Raw genomic sequence first — 21,042 nt, 5'->3', positions numbered from 1 at the left:
CTTTTTTAATCTTGTTGGTTCACATGTTCCTAATGTATGTTTGCATTTTCAGCATTTTTGAATATTTAATTTATTGTTGAAAGTTTAAAAAGTTGTATGTTTTATGAGTACTCTGAAATTTTTATTTATGTAAAAAATGGATCAAAGAATTTCCTTTAAATTTTGCTTGAAAAATGGAATAAAGTACAGCACCACATTCAAAATGTTGACTGTGGCTTTTCATGACTCTACTGGGAGTAAGATGAGAGTTTACAAGTAGCACAATGTTTCAAAGAGGGTCGAGAAGACACTGCAGACGACTGCCCTGGACACCCTAGCACGTCAATTACTGATGACAATGTAGAAGAAAGACGTACAGAAAATGGTTCTGGAGAAATCACAGAATGACCAACAGAGACATGACCATATATCATTTGGCTCATACCAAGCCTTTTTTTTATATATATATAGATGTGTAGCAGCAAAGTTTTTTCAGAAATGGTTGAATTTCGATCAAAATTACATCACAAACATCGCTCTGGTATTGCTGAATGAAGCTGATAATGATCCAGAACTTCTAAAGAAGGTTATAAGAGGTGACGAAACATGGGTATCAAGACACAATCATTCGAACAGAAACTGCCTGAAGAGCCAAGACAAAAAAAAGTTCGACAATTTCGATCACGTGTAAAGGTTCTTATTACTGTTTTCTTTGATTACAATGGGATAGTACATCACACATTCAGGCCTTATGGTTGCATGGCCAATAAGGAGTTTACACGCCAGTTGCGTGAAACAATCTGAAGAAAATGACCAGACCTATGGTAAAACCACTCATGGAAACTGCATCATGATAATGCTCCTGCTCACATTCCAATGCTTGTTCATGATTTTTTTGGAAAAAAAGAAAAGAAAAAAGAGGTTATGTTATTTCAGCCAGCATATTTGCCAGACAGGGACCCCTGCGGCTTATTTTTATTCCCGAGACTGAAGAGAACCATGAAAAGATGTCATTTTGCCACTGTTAATAAGATGATAACATAATTGCTGAAGGAGCTGAACACCACAATGAAAAGTACGTTCCAGAAGTGCTTCCAAGACTGGAAAATGCACTGGTACTAGCATGTTATATCTGAGAGGAATTCCTTTGAAAGGGATAAAGTTGATAATGGTGAACAAATAAAAATACTTTTAAGAAAAACAAAAATTCACAGTACTTTCTGATCACAGCTCCTGAGTTACTGCAGGTGAGTAGGAAAAACAATCCCTAAACATTTGAATACAGCACTGGTAGGGCACTGCTTAACACAGTCACATTGCTTAAATATCCTAGTGTAACACTGCAAAGCAATATGAAATGGAATGAGCACATCAGGTTGGTAGTAGGAAAGGTGAATGATCTGTTTCATTTTATTTGGAGAATTTTGTGAAAATCGGATTGAATTCAAGGAAAACATTGAAGCAATTCGGAAGCATGCTTCTATATTTATCACCAGCAGATTCCATCAGCTTGCAACTATTTCGAATATGCTTTGTGAACTCAAACAGGAATCCCTGGAGGAAACATGGACACCTTTTTGCGAGGCACTATTGCAGAAATTTATAGGACCAGCATCTGAAGCCAACAGCAGAAGGGTTCTACTGCCACCAAAGTATATTTCATGTATGGACAATATAGAAAAGATGAAAGAAATGAGGGCTCATGTGGAGGCTTTAGACAGTCATTTTCCCCTCAGTCTATTTGTGAGTGGAACAGGAATGAAATGACTAGTAGTGGCACGTTATACTCTCCGTAGGGCACCATATATTGGATTGCGGAGTATGTATGCAGATTTAGATCAGTAATATTTGTTTTGAACTGTGAAGTTTCAATAAATGTAGGCATCAGTTATGTTGCAAATGTAACTGCGATGAATACTAAATTTGTGCTTATTTATGAGGAATATTTAACCCAAGTACGAAGGACAATAAAGAAAGAATATATGACAAAAAGTGTTCTTATTTAAAAAAAGAATGAGTATACAAATTGATTTTACATTCTTTTTTTGTGCAGCTTCCTTCCCAATGGCAATATCAGATGCCTTGTTACTGTTGAACTTATTAGGAAGGCACTGTCAACAACACACGACCCGTCTCTGGCAGCTAGAGCCAGATGGAGCAGTAGCGCATGATGGGGGAGGCAACCAGGTGAGGGCTTATTTCTCTCCTTTTCCTTTACCCACCTCTCCCATTCTAACCTCCCGACTGCACCTAGCTGCCCTACTCTCCACCTCATCCCTGAACACTCCCACTAACAGCACTTAACCAACCCCACTATCCCTCCCCATCCCTGCCCCAGCCATCGCCACCTGGTTGCCTCTCCTATCGTGCGCTGATGCTCGCAGTCTGACTCCGACTGCCAGAGACTGTGTGTGTGTGTGTGTGTGTGTGTGTGTGTGTGTGTGTGTTTTTTTTTTTTGTGTGTTGTGTGTTTTGTCTATTTTCGACAAAGGCCTTGTTGGCTGAGAGCTCACTTTCCGTAAGTCTTTTTGTTGTGCCTATCTCCAACTCAACATCTCTGCTATACGGCGAGTAGCAACTATCCTACTCATAATGTTACATTCCATCTACAAGGAGGGTAGCAGAAGTGCTCCACAACACTACCGTCCAATATCACTTACATCAATTTGCTGTAGAATCTAAGAAAATATTCTGAACTTAGAGACAATGAGCTATCTTGAACAGCATGACCCACTCTGTGTCACCTAGCATCGATTCTGAAAACATTGATCATGTGAAACCCACCTTTCACTTTGCTCACAAAACATACTGAAGGCTTTGAATCAAGGCAGTCCGGTGGATGTAATATCTCTTTATTTCCAAAAAGCATTTGACTCAGTACCACACCTAAAGTTTTGTCAAAAGTATGATCACATGGGGGCACCCAGTGAAATTTGTGACTGCATTGAGAACTTTAAGGTAGGGAGGACTCAGCACGTTATCTCGGATGGTGAGTCATCGACAGATGTGGAAATAACTTCAAATATGCTTCAAGGAAGTGTGTTGGGACCCTTGCTGATCATGTTGTATATTAACGACCTTACAGACAATGTTAATAGTAACATCAGACTTTTTGCAAATTATGCAGTTATCTATAATGAAGTACACCTGAAAGAAGCTGCATAAACATTCAGTCAAATCTAGACAATATTTCAAACTGGTGCAAAGATTGTTAACTTGCTTCAAATGGTCAGAAATGTAAAATTGTGCACATCCCAAAATGAAGAAAACTTAGTATCCTATGATCATAACAACGAGTCACAGTTGGATTCGGCCAACTCCTGCAAATACATGGGTGTAACACACTGTATGTATATGAAATGAAATTTTCACATAGACTGTCATGGGTAAAGAAGGTGGTAGACTTTGGTTTATAGATAGACAGCTGGGGAAGTGCATTTAGCCAACAAAAGAGATTGCTTACAAATCACTTGTGCGACCAGTTCTAGAACATTGCTCAAGAGTGTGGAACCTGTAGCAAATAGGGCTAACAGGAGGTATTGAATGTAAACACAGAAGGGCGGCATGCATGGTGACAGCTTTGTTTGATCCGTGGCTAGAGTGTCACAGAGATACTGAAGGAACTGACCTGGAAGACTCTTTAAGATAGACATAAACTATTCCGAATGTTTCAAGAACCAGCTTTAAATTATGCCTCTAGGAATATAGTACCCCACACTCCATATATGAATATAATGTGATGAAACTCTAATAACTGGTGCAATAGAACGTACCCCTTGTCATCCACCTCACGGTGGTTTGCAAGATATAGATACAGATGGAGATGCAGATATAGAGTTATCTTCTAGTATTTCATTAACTAAAAAGTGTTTCATTAACTAGTAGTGTAAAAATACCAAAAAATGTATGTGTAGCATCCTTGCAGTATGTTAATGAATATTTATTTCCATTTGTCAAAAAAGTGAAAAGGTTTATCTGATGTTATTGAAATTAAATTTTTCTTTTTATTGAACAATGGAAAGTCCAGGTTGGAACATAAACAATATTATGTAAAGCAGAGATTGTTAGTTACCATAAAGATGGCACATTGAGTTGCAGGCAGACACTATGAAAAGACTTACAAATTGACATTTTAGCCAAAAACTTCTTCATAAAGGACAACCCCCCCCCCCCCCCCCCACACACACACACACACACACACACACACACACACAGAGAGAGAGAGAGACAGGATTGCTACATCTGGCCGAATACAACTGTGTCGTGTCGAATGGTAGCAGCAATCCAGATTGCAGATTAGAGTGAGTAAGTGCGAGGCATAATGGTGTACGGATCAGAAATCAGAAAGGGGAAGGGGGGAAACCAGCACTGCACGGAGGACAATGCAGGGACAATATGGTGGCATTATAATTTCTGTATTAGCATTTTTAGGAGTTCAATGGAGAAAATAATTTTACTGCAATGGGATGAACATCTTACGGTGAATGTTACAAATGGTTGTAAGAAATATGAGTATGTGTGTGTGGCATCAATCAAATAGGGTTACTAATTTAATGTAACATTTTCAATTGGTTAATACTTAACGGAACTTCTCAAAAATGTCTATTCAATATCTTATGCTGACATAAATGCTTGTTACTTCCACATATATTCATTATACGAAAATTGTTCAGTTTCAAATGATTTGAATTAAAGGTTTGTAATCAGTAACACACAGTGCTGATTGCCATTATTTTCATAGTTTTGCTACATTTTCTTAGAATAAGATGGTGACTTTTTGATTCATGTTTGTTTAATTATGAGATTTTTTTTTAATGTATAATTTTTGAAATGGGAAATAACGTCACATATTGCACAAATTTCATCGAGTACTATTATTATTATTATTATTATTTCCTTCACTTTCTCAGACGTTAAGTCCGGTTAAAAATGGAGTGACGCGGACCTTGATCAAGCGTCACTTCCTTTTAACTGTACGGTATGTGTTATATTGCATTTAGGAACTTTCGGGTAATTGAACATGTATCAATAATTACGGATTTCTGTAGTTGTATATATATGTTTGGATGTAGCTGTATTGCATTGATGTACTGGTGGATATTGTGTGGTATGACTCCTGTAGTTGATAGTATAATTGGTATAATGTCAACTTTATACTGATGCCACATATCCTTGACTTCCTCAGCCAGTTGGATGTATTTTTCAATTTTTTCTCCTGTTTTCTTCTGTATATTTGTTGTATTGGGTATGGATATTTCGATTAGTTGTGTTAATTTCTTCTTTTTATTGGTGAGTATGATGTCAGGTTTGTTATGTGGTGTTGTTTTATCTGTTATAATGGTTCTGTTCCAGTATAATTTGTATTCATCATTCTCCAGTACATTTTGTGGTGCATACTTGTATGTGGGAACCTGTTGTTTTATAAGTTTATGTTGTAAGGCAAGCTGTTGATGTATTATTTTTGCTACATTGTCATGTCTTCTGGGGTATTCTGTATTTGCTAGTATTGTACATCCGCTTGTGATGTGATCTACTGTTTCTATTTGTTGTTTGCAAAGTCTGCATTTATCTGTTGTGGTATTGGGATCTTTAATAATATGCTTGCTGTAATATCTGGTGTTTATTGTTTGATCCTGTATTGCAATCACGAATCCTTCCGTCTCACTGTATATATTGCCTTTTCTTAGCCATGTGTTGGATGCGTCTTGATCGATGTGTGGCTGTGTTAAATGATACGGGTGCTTGCCATGTAGTGTTTTCTTTTTCCAATTTATTTTCTTCGTGTCTGTTGATGTTATGTGATCTAAGGGGTTGTAGAAGTGGTTATGAAATTGCAATGGTGTAGCCGATGTATTTATATGAGTGATTGCTTTGTGTATTTTGCTAGTTTCTGCTCGTTCTATAAAGAATTTTCTTAAATTGTCTACCTGTCCATAATGCAGGTTTTTTATGTCGATAAATCCCCTTCCTCCTTCCTTTCTGCTTAATGTGAATCTTTCTGTTGCTGAATGTATGTGATGTATTCTATATTTGTGGCATTGTGATCGTGTAAGTGTATTGAGCGCTTCTAGGTCTGTGTTACTCCATTTCACTACTCCAAATGAGTAGGTCAATATTGGTATAGCATAAGTATTTATAGCTTTTGTCTTGTTTCTTGCTGTCAATTCTGTTTTCAGTATTTTTGTTAGTCTTTGTCTACATTTTTCTTTTAGTTCTTCTTTAATATTTGTATTATCTATTCCTATTTTTTGTCTTTATCCTAGATATTTATAGGCATCTGTTTTTTCCATCGCTTCTATGCAGTCGCTGTGGTTATCCAGTATGTAATCTTCTTGTTTAGTGTGTTTTCCCTTGACTATGCTATTATTATTATTATGCTATTATTATTATTATTATTATTATTATTATTATTTACAATTTATGGCCTTCATTGGACCACTCTAGCCAACTTTGTATAAAGAATTTTTCAGTTTCCTAACAGCCCAGCACTACTTCACTCTCTCGCGTCTCATCTTTCTTTCTTCATTAGAAATCACCCTTCCCATTGTCTGTTTGTTGATTCTCATTTGCAGTCTGGTTTGTTTGTCGGCGAGTTTCCTGATTTTGTCAGTTTTGTTTCTTAGGTCTTCTAGTGTAATCTGTAACTCATCCACATCTTCCTTGATTTCTGTAATCCACTTAATGTTCCACTTACTACTCCAAAATTTTTCTATTATTCTCCTGATGATTCTGTTTTCTGGTGTTCTGATTAGATGTCTGAAAAATGAAATGTGTTTCTTCCTGATTGTACTCATTACCTGTTCTATTTCCTTGTAGACCGTTTCATTTGTAGCTACTCTCCAGTGTCCATCTTTCTGGTACAATTTGTTGATGCACATTCTGATGATTCATCAAGTATAATCAACAAATGTGCACATTTGGCACTTCGGTACATCTTCACTGCATACAAGGTTATTCCTGGTATTTTTCTGTTATGTTTTGCATATTTTTGGCTAATGTGATTTATACAATTATATATGCAATACTGATCTATGTTTCTTGAAATGGTTATATTTTAATGATATTTTCTACATACAATATAATCAAAATTTTGAGCATGAGCAGTCTGATCTAAGAAAAACTCGCACTACTTTTGGATGAAAAACGTAATTATGAATACTGTGTATTTGTTAAAATTCTGCAAAGGCATGTATGGTCAAGTAACACTAATCATTATTGTGATGAAACACTTAACATTTGCAATCTGAAAAAAAATTAATTGCATAAACTGTGGTTCAGATGTATATCCATGTTTTATTTGATACAAAATTTAATGAATATCAATTTTCTCTCTTCGGCGATGACTAATTATTACAACCTTTGAAGTACTCTGACATAAATTGTGTTGATAAGCAGAGTTTTGTCATACTAATATTTCAGCTTGCATGTTCAGATAGTTATAGTTCGCATATAACTTTAATGTTGTGCTTATACAAAATGACACAGCTATTAACTGAAAATTTGATACAAAACTTTTGCCATGACACACATTTTTGTCTTGCTTCATATGATTTTACAACAGTGTATCTGTCTATCGGCAAAAGCCGTTTTCTTTAGAAGAATAATATAAATAAATTTTTTCCATGAATTTTTTTTTAAATATTGGATGAATAATTTTTTAGGAATAAGTTTTTATTGTTACATAGTGTGGCTTTTGGCTCAGTGACAAGTGCTACTCTACAAATCTAAAGGCCGAGAGTTCAATCCCCAGTCAATCCTACAACTTTTATCTTTCACCTATCACTTCTTCACTTTTGGGAATGTTTGCCGATGCAAAATATGTCGAGTTGGACCGTGGTTCAGAATCCAAGTCCAAGTTAAAATTTGGGCCCTCATAGCTGGCAGGGTATGTCACTTCAAAGGTCAGAAGATTGTATTATTAAGTATCAAATTTAGGTCAAATACCACCTTTTTGGGAAGTTCTGGTTTTTTTTTTTTCCACACACACACACACACACACACACACACACACACACACACTCTTCTTTCTTTGCAGTTAACTGATGTCATTCAAGTAAATCTTTTATATTTTGAAGTAACCCATCAGTTGTTGTTGTTGTTGTTGTTGTGGTCTTCAGTCCTGAGACTGGTTTGATGCAGCTCTCCATGCTACTCTATTCTGTGCAAGCTTCTTCATCTCCCAGTACCTACTGCAACCAACATCCTTCTGAATCTGCTTGGTGTATTCATCTCTTGGTCTCCCTCTATGATTTTTACCCTCTACACTGCCCTCCAATACTAAATTGGTGATCCCTTCATGCCTCAGAACATGTCCTACCAACCGATCCCTTCTTCTAGTCAAGTTGTGCCACAAACTTCTCTTCTCCCCAATCCTATTCAACACCTCCTCATTAGTTATTTGATCTACCCATCTAATCTTCAGCATTTTTCTGTAGCACCACATTTCGAAAGCTTCTATTCACTTCTTGTCTAAACTATTTATCGTCCATGTTTCACTTCCATACATGGCTACACTCCATACAAATACTTTCCGAAATGACTCCCTGACACTTAAATCTATGCTCGATGTTAACAAATTTCTCTTCTTCAGAAACCCTTTCCTTCCCATTGCCAGTCTACATTTTATATCCTCTCTACTTCGATCATCATCAGTTATTTTGCTCCCCAAATAGCAAAACTCCTTTACTGCTTTAAGTGTCTCATTTCCTAATCTAATTCCCTCAGCATCACCCGACTTAATTCGACTACATTCCATTATCCTTGTTTTGCTTTTGTTGATGTTCATCTTATATCCTCCTTTCAAGACACTATCCATTCCGTTCAACTGTTCTTCCAAGTCCTTTGCTGTCTCTGACAGAATTACAATGTCATCGGCGAACCTCAAAGTTTTTATTTCTTTTCCATGGATTTTAATACCTACTCCTAATTTTTCTTTTGTTTCCTTCACTGCTTGCTCAATATACAGATTGAATAACATCGGGGAGAGGCTACAACCCTGTCTCACTCCCTTCCCAACCACTGCTTCCATTTCATACCCCTCGACTTTTATAACTGCCACATGGTTTCTGTACAAATTGTAAATAGCCTTTCACTCCCTGTATTTTACCCCTGCCACCTTCAGAATTTGAAAGAGAGTATTCCAGTCAACATTGTCAAAAGCTTACTCTAAGTCTACAAATGCTAGAAACGTAGGTTTGCCTTGCCTTAATCTAGCTTCTAAGAGAAGTCGTAGGGTCAGTATTGCCTCACGTGTTCCAATATTTCTACGGAATCCAAACTGATCTTCCCCTAGGTCAGCTTCTACTAGTTTTTCCATTAACTTTCGCATCTGTCAACACCTGCTTTCTTTGGGATTGGAATTATTATACAATTCTTCTTTCAGTATTGTCTTAAAACAGACAACTGTGGAGTTTCAACAAATCTGTTTACCAGTTGCAAATGCGACTGTGATGGAAACTAAATGCCTATTTGTGTTCCTGAACCATCTCCATAATAACTGGGTGTTGACTGAGCCTAAGGGTAAACAAATCTACTGGACCACCTCTGAATTGCTTCCATGTTGTTCTACGGATAACAACAGAAGGTAAGTATAAAAACTCATTGTATATTCGTTTTTGAGCACTTACCTTCCCAGTGAAAATATAAGATGCCATACTAGCATTAGACTTGATACAAAGGCACCATCAACAATGGAAACTGTCGCACATTTAATTTTCATTGACAGTCTCTTTGTATGTTTTTAAAGGTATCAAAATAAATGTTTAATACAGAAGTGTTTCACACTGCACTTTGAATTCTGCAGCTGCCCTATGCAAAGTAACAATCTCTGTAACTACCATGTAACTGGTTGCTATTATTTTCTCAAACCAACCTTTACCCTACAACTTCGAATTCTAATCTGTAAATACCTCACAAAATAATCGCTGGAACTTACTCGGCACTTGCGAGGCTGCCACGGGAGCAGGAGCAGGTGCAGGAGCAGCGGTGGGTGGCAGCGGAGGAGGCTCGCTGGGCCTGAGCACAGAGCCGGCAGGCTGCGGCTGCGAGGTGACTGCGGGGCTGCTGGCACGGCGGTCCGGTCCACCAGTCACCCCGTCGTACTCCTTCCCCGTGCTGACACAGAGGAGAAGCCGAGTACAAAATACACTGCTACTCTGTCTTAACTCTCGCACAGTGGAATCATCCATGGGATGTTAAACTATAATCTTCCTCCCCTCTACTGTAACATCCATTTCACAAAATAATACACAAAACTTATTGGAGGAATCCTTCACAGTACACAGAAGAAACAACCAAGAAACAAAAGAACGGTCATCAACAGTAAGAACCGCTGATGACATTGCTGTCACCTGTGAAAGGGAAGGAGAATTACAGGACCTGTCTAACAGAATGAACAGTCAACCGAGCACAGAATATGATGAGAGTAAAAGTAGCAGAAGGTACTGGAGAGCAGCAGAAGTAGCTAGTGACTGTCAAGCATAACGTGAAATGCAGAAAAGCAGAAGCAAAGAGAGCATTTCTTGCTAAAAGAAACTTATTATATTAAAAATTGGCTGTAAGTTGAGGAAAAATTTTCTAAGCATGTATGTTTGGAGTACAGCATCATATGGTAGTGAATCGTGGACTATGAAAAATTCAGTAAAGAAGAGAACCGGAGAATTCGTGGTTTGGTGTTACAGAAGAGTGCTGAAAATTACGTGGACTGAGAAGGTAAGAAATTAGGAGGTTCTCCAAGAGCCGTCAAGGAATATTGTGGAAATGCTAATTGGAATTAAGAACAGAATGTATGGTCATGTGTTCTGACATTAGGTAATAACTTCCTCAGTGCTGGACTGAGCCTTATAGAGCAAAAATCACAGGGAGGGCAGTGACTGGAAAATATTGAACAAATAATTGAGGATGTCAGTTGTAACTGCTGCTTTCAGATGAAGAGACTGGCACAGCAAAGGACACCAAAGTGTGCCACATCAAACCAATCAGAAAACTGATGATGAAAATGTAGTAGGAAGTTGGGGGAGGGGGAGGGGGGGGGGGGTTTAAAGCCACACCACCCATTGAAAAGAGCAAGTTGCTGTCGAGGGAGTGGATAATAGAACACATTTTCCAAATGGTCACTCACTGTAACAGCAGCAATGGACAGTCCACAGCATGTACAATATAACAGTCAAAACAATCCACATCAATGTTCCAGTTAAAACAATAACATGCAATAAAATAATGTGAAAAATAATTTTTTTTGAATATACGAGGGTTAACTGATAAGTAATGCCTCCACCTTCGTAACTCTTCAACAGTTGGCAGCATTGGTATGCGGCAGGTACTGGCTTGTTCCGTAGCCTCTTCTCTACAGCTCCAGTTGGCAGGAAGCCTTAGCATTGAATGGTTGTGTTGTTACAGTGTAAAGTATGGAACCCTGTGCAGACGGTCGGTCAATGAGATTTAAGCAATGTGCAGTCAAGGAACGCAGTCATTGAATTCTTGACAGCAGAAGGTGTCACCCCCAAGGAGATTCATCAGAGAATGAAAGCAGTTTATGGTGATTGTCCCCACTCAGTTAGCCGTGCTGTCTAACGCACTGCTTTCCGGGCAGGAAGGCGTGCTGGACCTTGGCACAAATCCATCAGTCAGATTAGTGTCGAGGACCAGCATACTGGCCACTCTGTGGATAGTTTTTAAGGCAGTTTTCCATCAGCCTTGGCGAATGCAGGCTGGTTCCCCTTATTTCAGCTCAGTTACACTATGTTGGCAATTGCTGTGCTTTTGCCTCAGTTACACTACCTCGGCGATTGCTGTGCAAACACTTTCTCCACATACGTGTACACGACGATTACTCTACGACGCAAACATTGGGGTTACACTCATCTGGTGTGAGACATTCCTGGGAGGATCCATTGGGGACCAAATTTCACAATAACACTGGGTTCGGTGTGGGGCAGTGGTGGGGTGAATGGACTGCTGTAGCCTATTGTGGGGTTGTGTACCACTGAAGGCTACAGTGGGGACAAAGCCTCTCAGTCATTTCTACGTCTCCAGTTCAATACAATACAAACAATACAATGGTGATTGTGTGGATGTGAGTACTTTGTGTCATTGGGTGAGTAAGTTTAAAGATGTTGAGGTGGGAACATCTGACCTGCATGACAAACAAAGAGTTGGACGTCCTGTGACAGCAACCACCGAGTTTCACAAGCAAAATGTTGAAAGATTGATTCAGGATGATCGTCGTATCACTCAGAGAGAAACTCCAACCACAATCGGCATTTCACAAGAATGTGTGAGTCAGATTATTGCTTTGCTGGCTATTGGGAGATCTGTGCACGGTGGGTACCCTGGATGCTGACTCCTCAAATGAAGGCGCACAAACTTGAAATTTCTCAGGAACTCCTCTCGTGTTATGAGATTGAAGATGATGCCTTTCTCCATTCAATCACAGGACATCATTATGCTTCTGATGAAGACTGTAGGACTGAGGTTGTGGAAATAAGAGTGTAGACTTCTTTCATGACGGCTTCAGAAAACTTGTTCATCGTTGGCAGAAATGTATCCAATTGGCTGGTGATTATGTGGAAAAGCGAATATTGGTAATTAAAGATCACATTCTGAGGATTATTTCTGTGTTCCCATCAAAACCCAATGAATGAAGGTGCAGGCAATACTTCTCATTCAACAATCGTAATAATGTATTTTGAAACAGTGATTTTTATAGGGTTATTTTTCATAATAAAATGCTGCCAATCTTTTTATGATGTTGTTTTTATTATTATTATTATTGGATATGCAGCATGAAATTAGAGAATTTATTCTAATTTTCAGGTGCTTGTGCTTATTCATGTTTTTATATGATGATATAGTTGTTTATTATTCCCAAGTGGGATGCTGCATTTTACATTTTGCTTCCTTTTTAACTATAAAGCAAACAACAGAGCTTTCACTATTTAAAACAACTATGTGATCATATTCATTTGCAAGTCCAAAAGAACATATCTCATTGATGATCCACAGCTGTACAAAATAAAAATTTATTTACTGACTGCAGATTCTTTGACACAAGCATTATTAGGTTTACAAGTACTACCCAGGCAGCATCAGTCTCGATTCCTCACAGCTCTGTTCTCCCTTCCTTGAGAATCCAGTTAATACTCTTGGTGAGCATTAGGTGATGAATATATTGAACTATAGCATACGTATGCAGGCAGCATGACATATGGAGGTTCGACTTGGTCTGGCGAGTGTGCACCGATTCACCATTCACAATAAGTGGGAGATCCGAGTTTGGGTCCCGGATAGACACAAATTTTCACATGCTACTAATAGACATTATATATATATCCTTATACAGCTAATGTCTAATAACTGACAGTCAGCAAATAAATTTCGAACACAATCATATAGAAAAAAGTAATCTGAACTAGCACCTGAAATGAGAATGAGTTCTCAAAATGGAAACATTCATAAAGTGAAGATTAGCAGAAATTCATTTCTTTATGAGTAATAACCTTATATTCACGTACTCACAATCTTTCCCACACTCACTGCATAATTGAAAAGGCAAAAATGTAATTGTTGCGTGCTGTGAAGTGAATGCTACGCAACTTTTCTACAGCTTTTAGTCAAAGCAATAGAAAGACTAACTTGAAAGACACTATTATGATCATGAAGACACAACAAATAAAAAAATTTAAATGCCAATGAAATGACATTGTACACACATACCTACCATACCACATTTCACTTCTTGTGTTAATACTATGGTGCAGTGAGAAGCTATAGGATGACTGACAGTGTTAATATGGATATAAGACTCACCTGCTGTCATCGTCTTTAGAAGCTTCTCCTCCTGTGGCCAGGTAAAAAGTGGAACTCGTCTTTCGAGAACTGGCAATTGAAGTGGCAACCGAGGCCTGGGACGCCGAAACAACCGATGTAGTTCTGCGGAACTTTCGCAGTGACCAGTACTTGTGACTCCTCGGAGGTCCCCGACTGCCCGAGTCCGGTTGAGGAGCCTCTCGCTGTAGACGAGGCTCCGGTGGTTGTGGAGGTGAGGCAGTGGTGGCGGCTGGCAAGGGTTCAACCAGAGGAATGGCGACAGTGGATGCAGGGGTTGCCAGAGGTGTCTGGCCGCCTGGGCAGAAAGGGGAAAACTTAACATGCTTTACATCCTCAGACTCAGTATCTGACATGGAACTGGTAGCAACCCTGGGGGGAACAGAGTTGGAGGACCTCAGCTTACTCTGCCACAAGAAATACACATCAATGACCAATGAAGTACCTCGTGGAAGAACCTAAGTTTATGAAGTTAGGAAATCTTATGTGAAAATACAACTGACAATGGAAGTTTATTGAGTATGTCTTGGAGATATACTCAGATAGCCTGATATTTAAGATAATTCCTAGAAAGAGGCAGGACACTGAGTTTCAACAGTCATGAAACATTCGTTCTGACTGGTTTTGCCATATCATTTCATCTCATTGCATCTTCATTAGTATCACCCTCTAATCCATTCAAGGAATCTGATTCAACTGATACACTTTCAATCTTTATTAGAATTTCATGATCCACTACTTCAAATACTTTTAAAAAGACAATAAATATTCATGTTCTTTCCTCTTTACTGTCAAATTCACATAATGACTGTTTTTGTTTTTGTTGTTGTTGTTGTTGTTGTTGTTGTTGTTCTTCAACTCTTAATTTTGACTGTGGAACACTTAACATTAAATGCTATGTAATAAACAAGTTTTTCATGCTTAATCTTCTCAAATATTTTTGAAATGGAAGGTGTTATTGTAATAGGACTTTAGTTGGTTACAGTACCATTCCCCACCTCTTTATGAACTGTATTCACCTTATGAGGTTTTCAGCACATCACATCATCAGGAAAAGTGCCTGTCTCACATGAACATGTCATAAGTTAAACTATTTCTAATATTGTTACAGGAATACTATCAATAATGGCAGGGAAAGTATTCTTTATTATTTCATTGTTTTGGTTACTACATCAGGTGTGGGGGTGGAGGAGCAGAGTGGGGGTGGAGGAGCAGAGTGGGGGAGGGGGGAGGACTGATAGGCCAGCTGAGACAGACTGATGACTGCCATGTTGCCCTCTACTGGTGGCATCACTGGATACAGAAAGTGGGGGTGGTGTGGTGTCAGAATGCCGCTGTCCCACCCACTGTTAGCTTTCTTGGACATGTAATAACTACTTCTCACTTGTAGCTCCTCAAATGGCACCACAAGGCTGAGTGCACCTCATTCCAGTCCTTCCACTTAGGAAAAACCCCTGGCAGTACTGGGAACCAAATCTGGGTTTACCGACTAGCCTGACACACTGACCGATGATCTACAAAAGACAGACTTTACCCACCCAGTGTGTTTGTTTAATCTCTGTTAGGCTGAGTAGTGTTTGTTTGTTTATGTTTCATTTTTTCGCATTTTCTGTGACAACTATAAAAAATTGCTATTTTTTTTCTTCATTTTTGGAAAAAATTACATTTCATTGTGGTGAAAACAAATTCCTTTCTAACTGCATACTTAATATTTGGTCCAACATAATTAAATGAAATGTTATTTATCTTTAATTGCTATCAGCCACCATTGGCCATCATCAGATCAAGAACAGAAAAAAAAAGAGTATCTATTTTACCCCATGTAACACTTGCACCCTGCATTTTATCCAGTCTGCATTTCATCCAGTCTGAAATGGGATTACTTGGTGACCATCTAGTAACGCTTTTAATCAGTGTGGAAAGTAATTTTAGTTTTGCTTTTCGTGTTGACGCTTACATGTAGTGCACACGTAGTAAAATAGATATTATTTTCGAAACTTCCTGGCAGATTAAAACTGTGTGCCCGACCGAGACTCGAACTCGGGACCTTTGCCTTTTGTGGGCAAGTGCTCTACCAACTGAGCTACCGAAGCACGACTCACGCCCGGTACTCACAGCTTTACTTCTGCCAGTACCTCGTCTCCTACCTTCCAAACTTTACAGAAGCTCTCCTCAGTTGGTAGAACACTACTTGCCCGCGAAAGGCAAAGGTCCCGAGTTCGAGTCTCGGTCGGGCACACAGTTTTAATCTGCCAGGAAGTTTCATATCAGCACACACTCCGCTGCAGAGTGAAAATCTCATTCTGGAAACATCCCCCAGGCTGTGGCTAAGCCATGTCTCCGCTATATCCTTTCTTTCAGGAGTGCTAGTTCTGCAAGGTTCGCAGGAGAGCTTCTGTAAAGTTTGGAAGGTAGGAGACGAGGTACTGGCAGAAGTAAAGCTGTGAGTATCGGGCGTGAGTCGTGCTTCGGTAGCTCAGTTGGTAGAGCACTTGCCCGTGAAAGGCAAAGGTCCCGAGTTCGAGTCTCGGTCGGGCACACAGTTTTAATCTGCCAGGAAGTTTCATATCAGCGCACACTCCGCTGCAGAGTGAAAATCTCATTCTGGATATTATTTTCCTTTTTTTCCTGCTAAGCCCCACTGTAAAAGTAATGTACTCAAAAAACAGGGTCAGATATCAATGTAACTTCAGACACACACACACACACACACACACACACACACACACACACACACACACACACACACACACACACGATTGGTGGGTATGTAAATGATCAGAGCTGCAATTCCTTGTGACAGGTAGTGTGGCCATTACAATGCATTAGTACTGTTCATGTTTATGTTGCTACTACAGTTACCACACCGCCTATAGTATACAAGGGGCTCGAACAGCATCAGACACAGACTGATCACACAAAGAGGTCGCATACTCTTGTGAGCCAGCAATATCGGCAACTGACAGTTTGAAAGGATCTCATTTTGGGTCTCCATTTGACCGACTGGTCAAATTGTGCAATATCCATATTTGTGTGGTGTTCGGATGTCATAGCGGATTGATGTTCAATTGCACAAGAACGTGACAACAGGTGCAGTTGACGTCAAGGTTCCGGTCGACACCGTCAGACAACTGCGAGGGAGGATAGCAGTACAGTGCACCGTGCACGCATAAAACCTCCGCATCTGCACCTGCCACCTGCAAACAGGTAGGGTACTCCCCACAACATTCTGTGTTGTCCAGCACCACTAGGCGTACCAGGGAATTATGTCCCACGGACAGGCTGCCACAAACATGACAAGTGGCCGCATCTGTAGTGGTGCTGTAGCAGGAAGCGTGGACTGCCGACAAACGGTGTCGCACAGTGTTTGGCCACAAATTGTGGTTCTGCACGACCCCTGCCAGCGATTAGGACAGTCACCTGGGGGGAGTTCCAGAGAGGCTCGGCAGTGTCGCTCCTGACATCACGTTGTGGGGAGCGACCAGCTACGACTTCAGATCACTGCCGGTGGTGATTAACGGGAACTCTGACAGAATGACAGTACATCATGGATGTCCCACGTCCTCATGTCTTGCCACCCGTGCGACTGTATTACAGTGACAGTTTTAAATGGGACAGTGCTCATCCACATAGTTTACGCACGTCTCTGAAGTGCCTGCAAAATGTCAAGGTACTCCTTTGGCCAGGAAGATCCTCAGACACGCCTCCCATAAAATGTAGGACCTGCTCTGATGTCAACTCCATCCTAGTGGCACTACCTGGGATATCGGAGATGAGCTGCAGCAGTTGTGGGTTAGCTTACCTCAGGAGAGGACACAATGTGTTTACAACACTCTGCCCAACAGAATCAGTTAGGTATCCAAGCAAGAGCTGATACAACAGCATACTGTAAGTTGACTCATACTACCAACTTCTTGGTAAATTTGACTTGATGCTGTCATAACAAACCACGTCATGCACACACTCACTCTTGACACTCCAAGTTTCATTTTGTTTCCTCCTCCCTTCCTGGGTGCTTCACTTTACTTTCCAGGTGGTGTAAGCAGGTAGGGGAGTCCACCCGTCACAGCGTATCTGACTCTTTTTTTTTCTGTGGACTAAGTGTGTCTTGTCACCTATGAACTGAGGATGACACGGGGGCCAGTCAGTACCGTTGGGCCTTCATGGCCTGTTCGGGAGAAGTTTTAGTTAAGTGCGTCTTGTGCCAAAAGAAAATAAAACAAAAAGTTTGAAGCAAATGATGCCTGGTTATTTAGAACAAAAAGCTCAGGACCTGTTAATCACACACCAAAGATGAGAAGTCAATAAAAATGTGAAGGTTTATATTATACACACATTTCAGTTTACAGATTGCTATCATAAATTGTGAATAACAAACAATACAATTTAAATAGTAAAAATTATACATAACTACAAATCCAACTTACTAAAACTGCATTTCATAATACACAAATTATTTTACTGAGCAAAAGCATTGCTCCATCAGAAATGACTTAAGGATGTGTTTAAAAGAATTCTTATGTTGCTGCTGTTTTACATCAATAGGTTGCCTACTGAATAATTTAACTGTGACCTGTGAAACATTTTTCTGACATCAAACTGTTCCAGATTGAGACATGTGGACATTACCGATGTTTCTAGTTTGCAGTTATGGACATGTTTATTTTCTTGTAGGTCCCTTGATCTGTTTAAGACATTCTCATTTGCAAACGGGATGCATTCATATGCGTAAAGGCTCAGCAGGATTATTATTTTCAGCTGAATAAAGTATGGCCTGCAAACTTCAGTTTCCTTTAAAGTTGCCAATAGCAATGACAGTTTTCTTGTGTGTCCTAAATGTCAATTAATTTAGATCAGAATTTAGGTTTCTCAAATATACAAGTACCTGTTTAGAGAGTACTGCTTACAGAAAACACTTCACTTCAAGGATTAATTTCTACGATATTCTAAAATAAAATATGAGAATATTTTTATCTTAGAAATTTCTTCTCACTCACCACTGGGTGAAAGCTGAGCAGTACTCCTCTTTGCTGATTTCATCCTTCCAAAGCTCTTCCGAAGTTTAAGCATTTTCTTTCCAGCAGCCTCAGCTATTTTTGTGATGCCATAGACATTTTGCTGCGGAGGAGGAGCTGGTAATCGGCGGTGGATACCATTTGTCTCAATCTGCATTAACACAGAATTCTTAGTTACGTGCAAATGGTTCTCTCTCTCTCTCTCTCTCTCTCTCTCTCTCTCTCTCACACACACACACACACACACACACACACACACACACAGTTTCAACACCAACATTCGTCGTCTTCCACAGAAGAAACTGTCGTTATACTGTCACAGATTGTTTCGATGAATGTGATGACAGTGGTGCCTGCTGCAAAGTAAACAACTCGGCAAATTTTTGCAAGCCAATGCATTCTGACATATATCTCAGCACACAGAGCTTTGACCAACCATGCCAGAAGAGGTACAAAGGGCTAACAACTGTTCTTGACAAGGAACACTTGGCAAAACAACTGAAAAATGTTTTCTGAAAGAATGGCTATGGGGACAGAGTGCTAGCACTCTCTAAGAAACGAAAATGTGAAGATGTTTAACAATCATAAGACAATCTGCTTATTGCATGCCTTCATTTGTGGTGATATACCTAGCACATAAGTAGTGTTCTGGGTAGATGATGCATAAGTGCTGCTTTCTGACTGTCAAGGAATGTAAGAGAAATGCCCTGTTAAGGAAAGAATTTGCCTCAGAATCTCTGGAATTTACAATATCACACCAGTGAGGAAGCAACTGTACAGGTACAGTTCAGGGAACCCACAGTTTCTCAATGTAGTGCACAACACTAAGGGGGCATTAAAAACAATAATTTAGAAAATTCAGTGTTTTCCAAGCACAGTGTTGTGACTAAACATAAAATAATGTTGAAAAATAATTGTTGTCCTTTGCATCAATGCACCGAGTCTCCGCTATAAAATAAATTGTACTGATCAGAAAATCAGTAATTTAAATTTGGCCAGTGAATATAATCTCAGTGGTATGTGGAAGCAGGCTTTCAACATTTAATCTGCAAATAAATTGCTGAGTTTTTAATCTCCCAGCAAGTGAAACTAACATTGTAAACATCGATATGAACTCTGCCTGTATGAAAACACTCAGTTGTTATTGATGTGGAAGATGGAGACAATTGCTGAAAGCTTAATTTTTTACTCTAGCAAGATGTGGAATGACTACAAAGAATATTTTATGCACAATTTTAAACACATAAGAGATACAATCTCAACAAAGAATTTTTTTATTCTATAGTTCACTTGAAACAAACTAACTTTTACTTGACAAGCAACTTCAAACAGTTTGACAATTGCTCTCCTTGTTCCAGTGTGCCGTTAAATGAAATAATGGTGATAACAATAACAACAACAACAATAATAATAATATAGTCATGGACAACCACTACCTAAAGTTTTACATCTCATCAAAATTCTTTATATATAAAGCGCCCAGAAAAAATTTGAAACATGTGATTTTCAAACACCAAAAAAAAAAAAACACAGTGAAAATTTAATGTCACTAAAACACACAAAAAGTTATGGATATAACATATTTTCCCAAATAACTTGCCTTTTCCAATGACCTGATGTAGGTATCATCAGATTCATCTGAATCAAATGAATCAAAATCATCAAATGGAATCTCATTATTATTGAGATTATTTTTGGCCACAATGTCATCCAGCAACTCGTAATGATGATCCGTGTCGGAGCCCGACGAGTTTTCTTCACCTACAACATTCAAATCAGTCATACAATTTAGATTTATGAATAAAATAATGATTGTCTCTCCAGAACACACTGTTACAACGAACACCTGTTACCACAACGCCCCTTACTGATAGTCTGTTTCAATAACTACTCTTTAACTCTCGAGACTCACTGTACCCATTGTTAAACACCTGAAGCACCAAACTTTTTGGAAAGTTGGCATTACATAAGTTAAACAAAAGCTGAATACAAAAGCATGTAAATACACAAAAAGGCATGTATTAGTGTGCAACAGAGCACCCAGTCAAAATTATTAGCTGCAGGAAGACGCACTAGAAATACTGCATACAAAGACACATGCTGCACATAAAAGACTATGTTATCTATTGCAGATTATCCCATTAAAATTCACACAGGTTTCAGATGAGACTTTCAATTTCACTATTTACAAAAGGTTTTCGAAATCTCTGGGTACATTTTACAT

General features: G+C 39.1%; 1 protein-coding gene and 2 non-coding genes across 3 annotated transcripts in view; 1 reads left to right on the top strand and 2 right to left on the bottom strand.

Annotated features, from left to right (window-relative positions):
- Positions 1-21,042, bottom strand: part of LOC124605857 (rho guanine nucleotide exchange factor 26-like) — a 188,642-nt gene that overhangs the window by 67,484 nt on the left and 100,116 nt on the right. The window contains 4 exon segments of the mRNA XM_047137792.1: positions 9,914-10,092; positions 13,786-14,101; positions 18,801-18,969; positions 20,419-20,579. Coding sequence (XP_046993748.1) covers positions 9,914-10,092; positions 13,786-14,101; positions 18,801-18,969; positions 20,419-20,579 — 825 coding nt within the window.
- Trnal-caa lies at positions 15,823-15,897 on the bottom strand. Its single transcript has one exon. It is a non-coding gene; the product is annotated as a tRNA-Leu (tRNA).
- Trnas-uga lies at positions 16,268-16,342 on the top strand. Its single transcript has one exon. It is a non-coding gene; the product is annotated as a tRNA-Ser (tRNA).

This window comes from Schistocerca americana, chromosome 3 (genome assembly GCF_021461395.2).
Source record: "Schistocerca americana isolate TAMUIC-IGC-003095 chromosome 3, iqSchAmer2.1, whole genome shotgun sequence".
Classification (NCBI taxonomy): Eukaryota; Metazoa; Arthropoda; class Insecta; order Orthoptera; family Acrididae; genus Schistocerca; species Schistocerca americana.
This window is presented reverse-complemented; position numbering and strand designations above follow the sequence as displayed.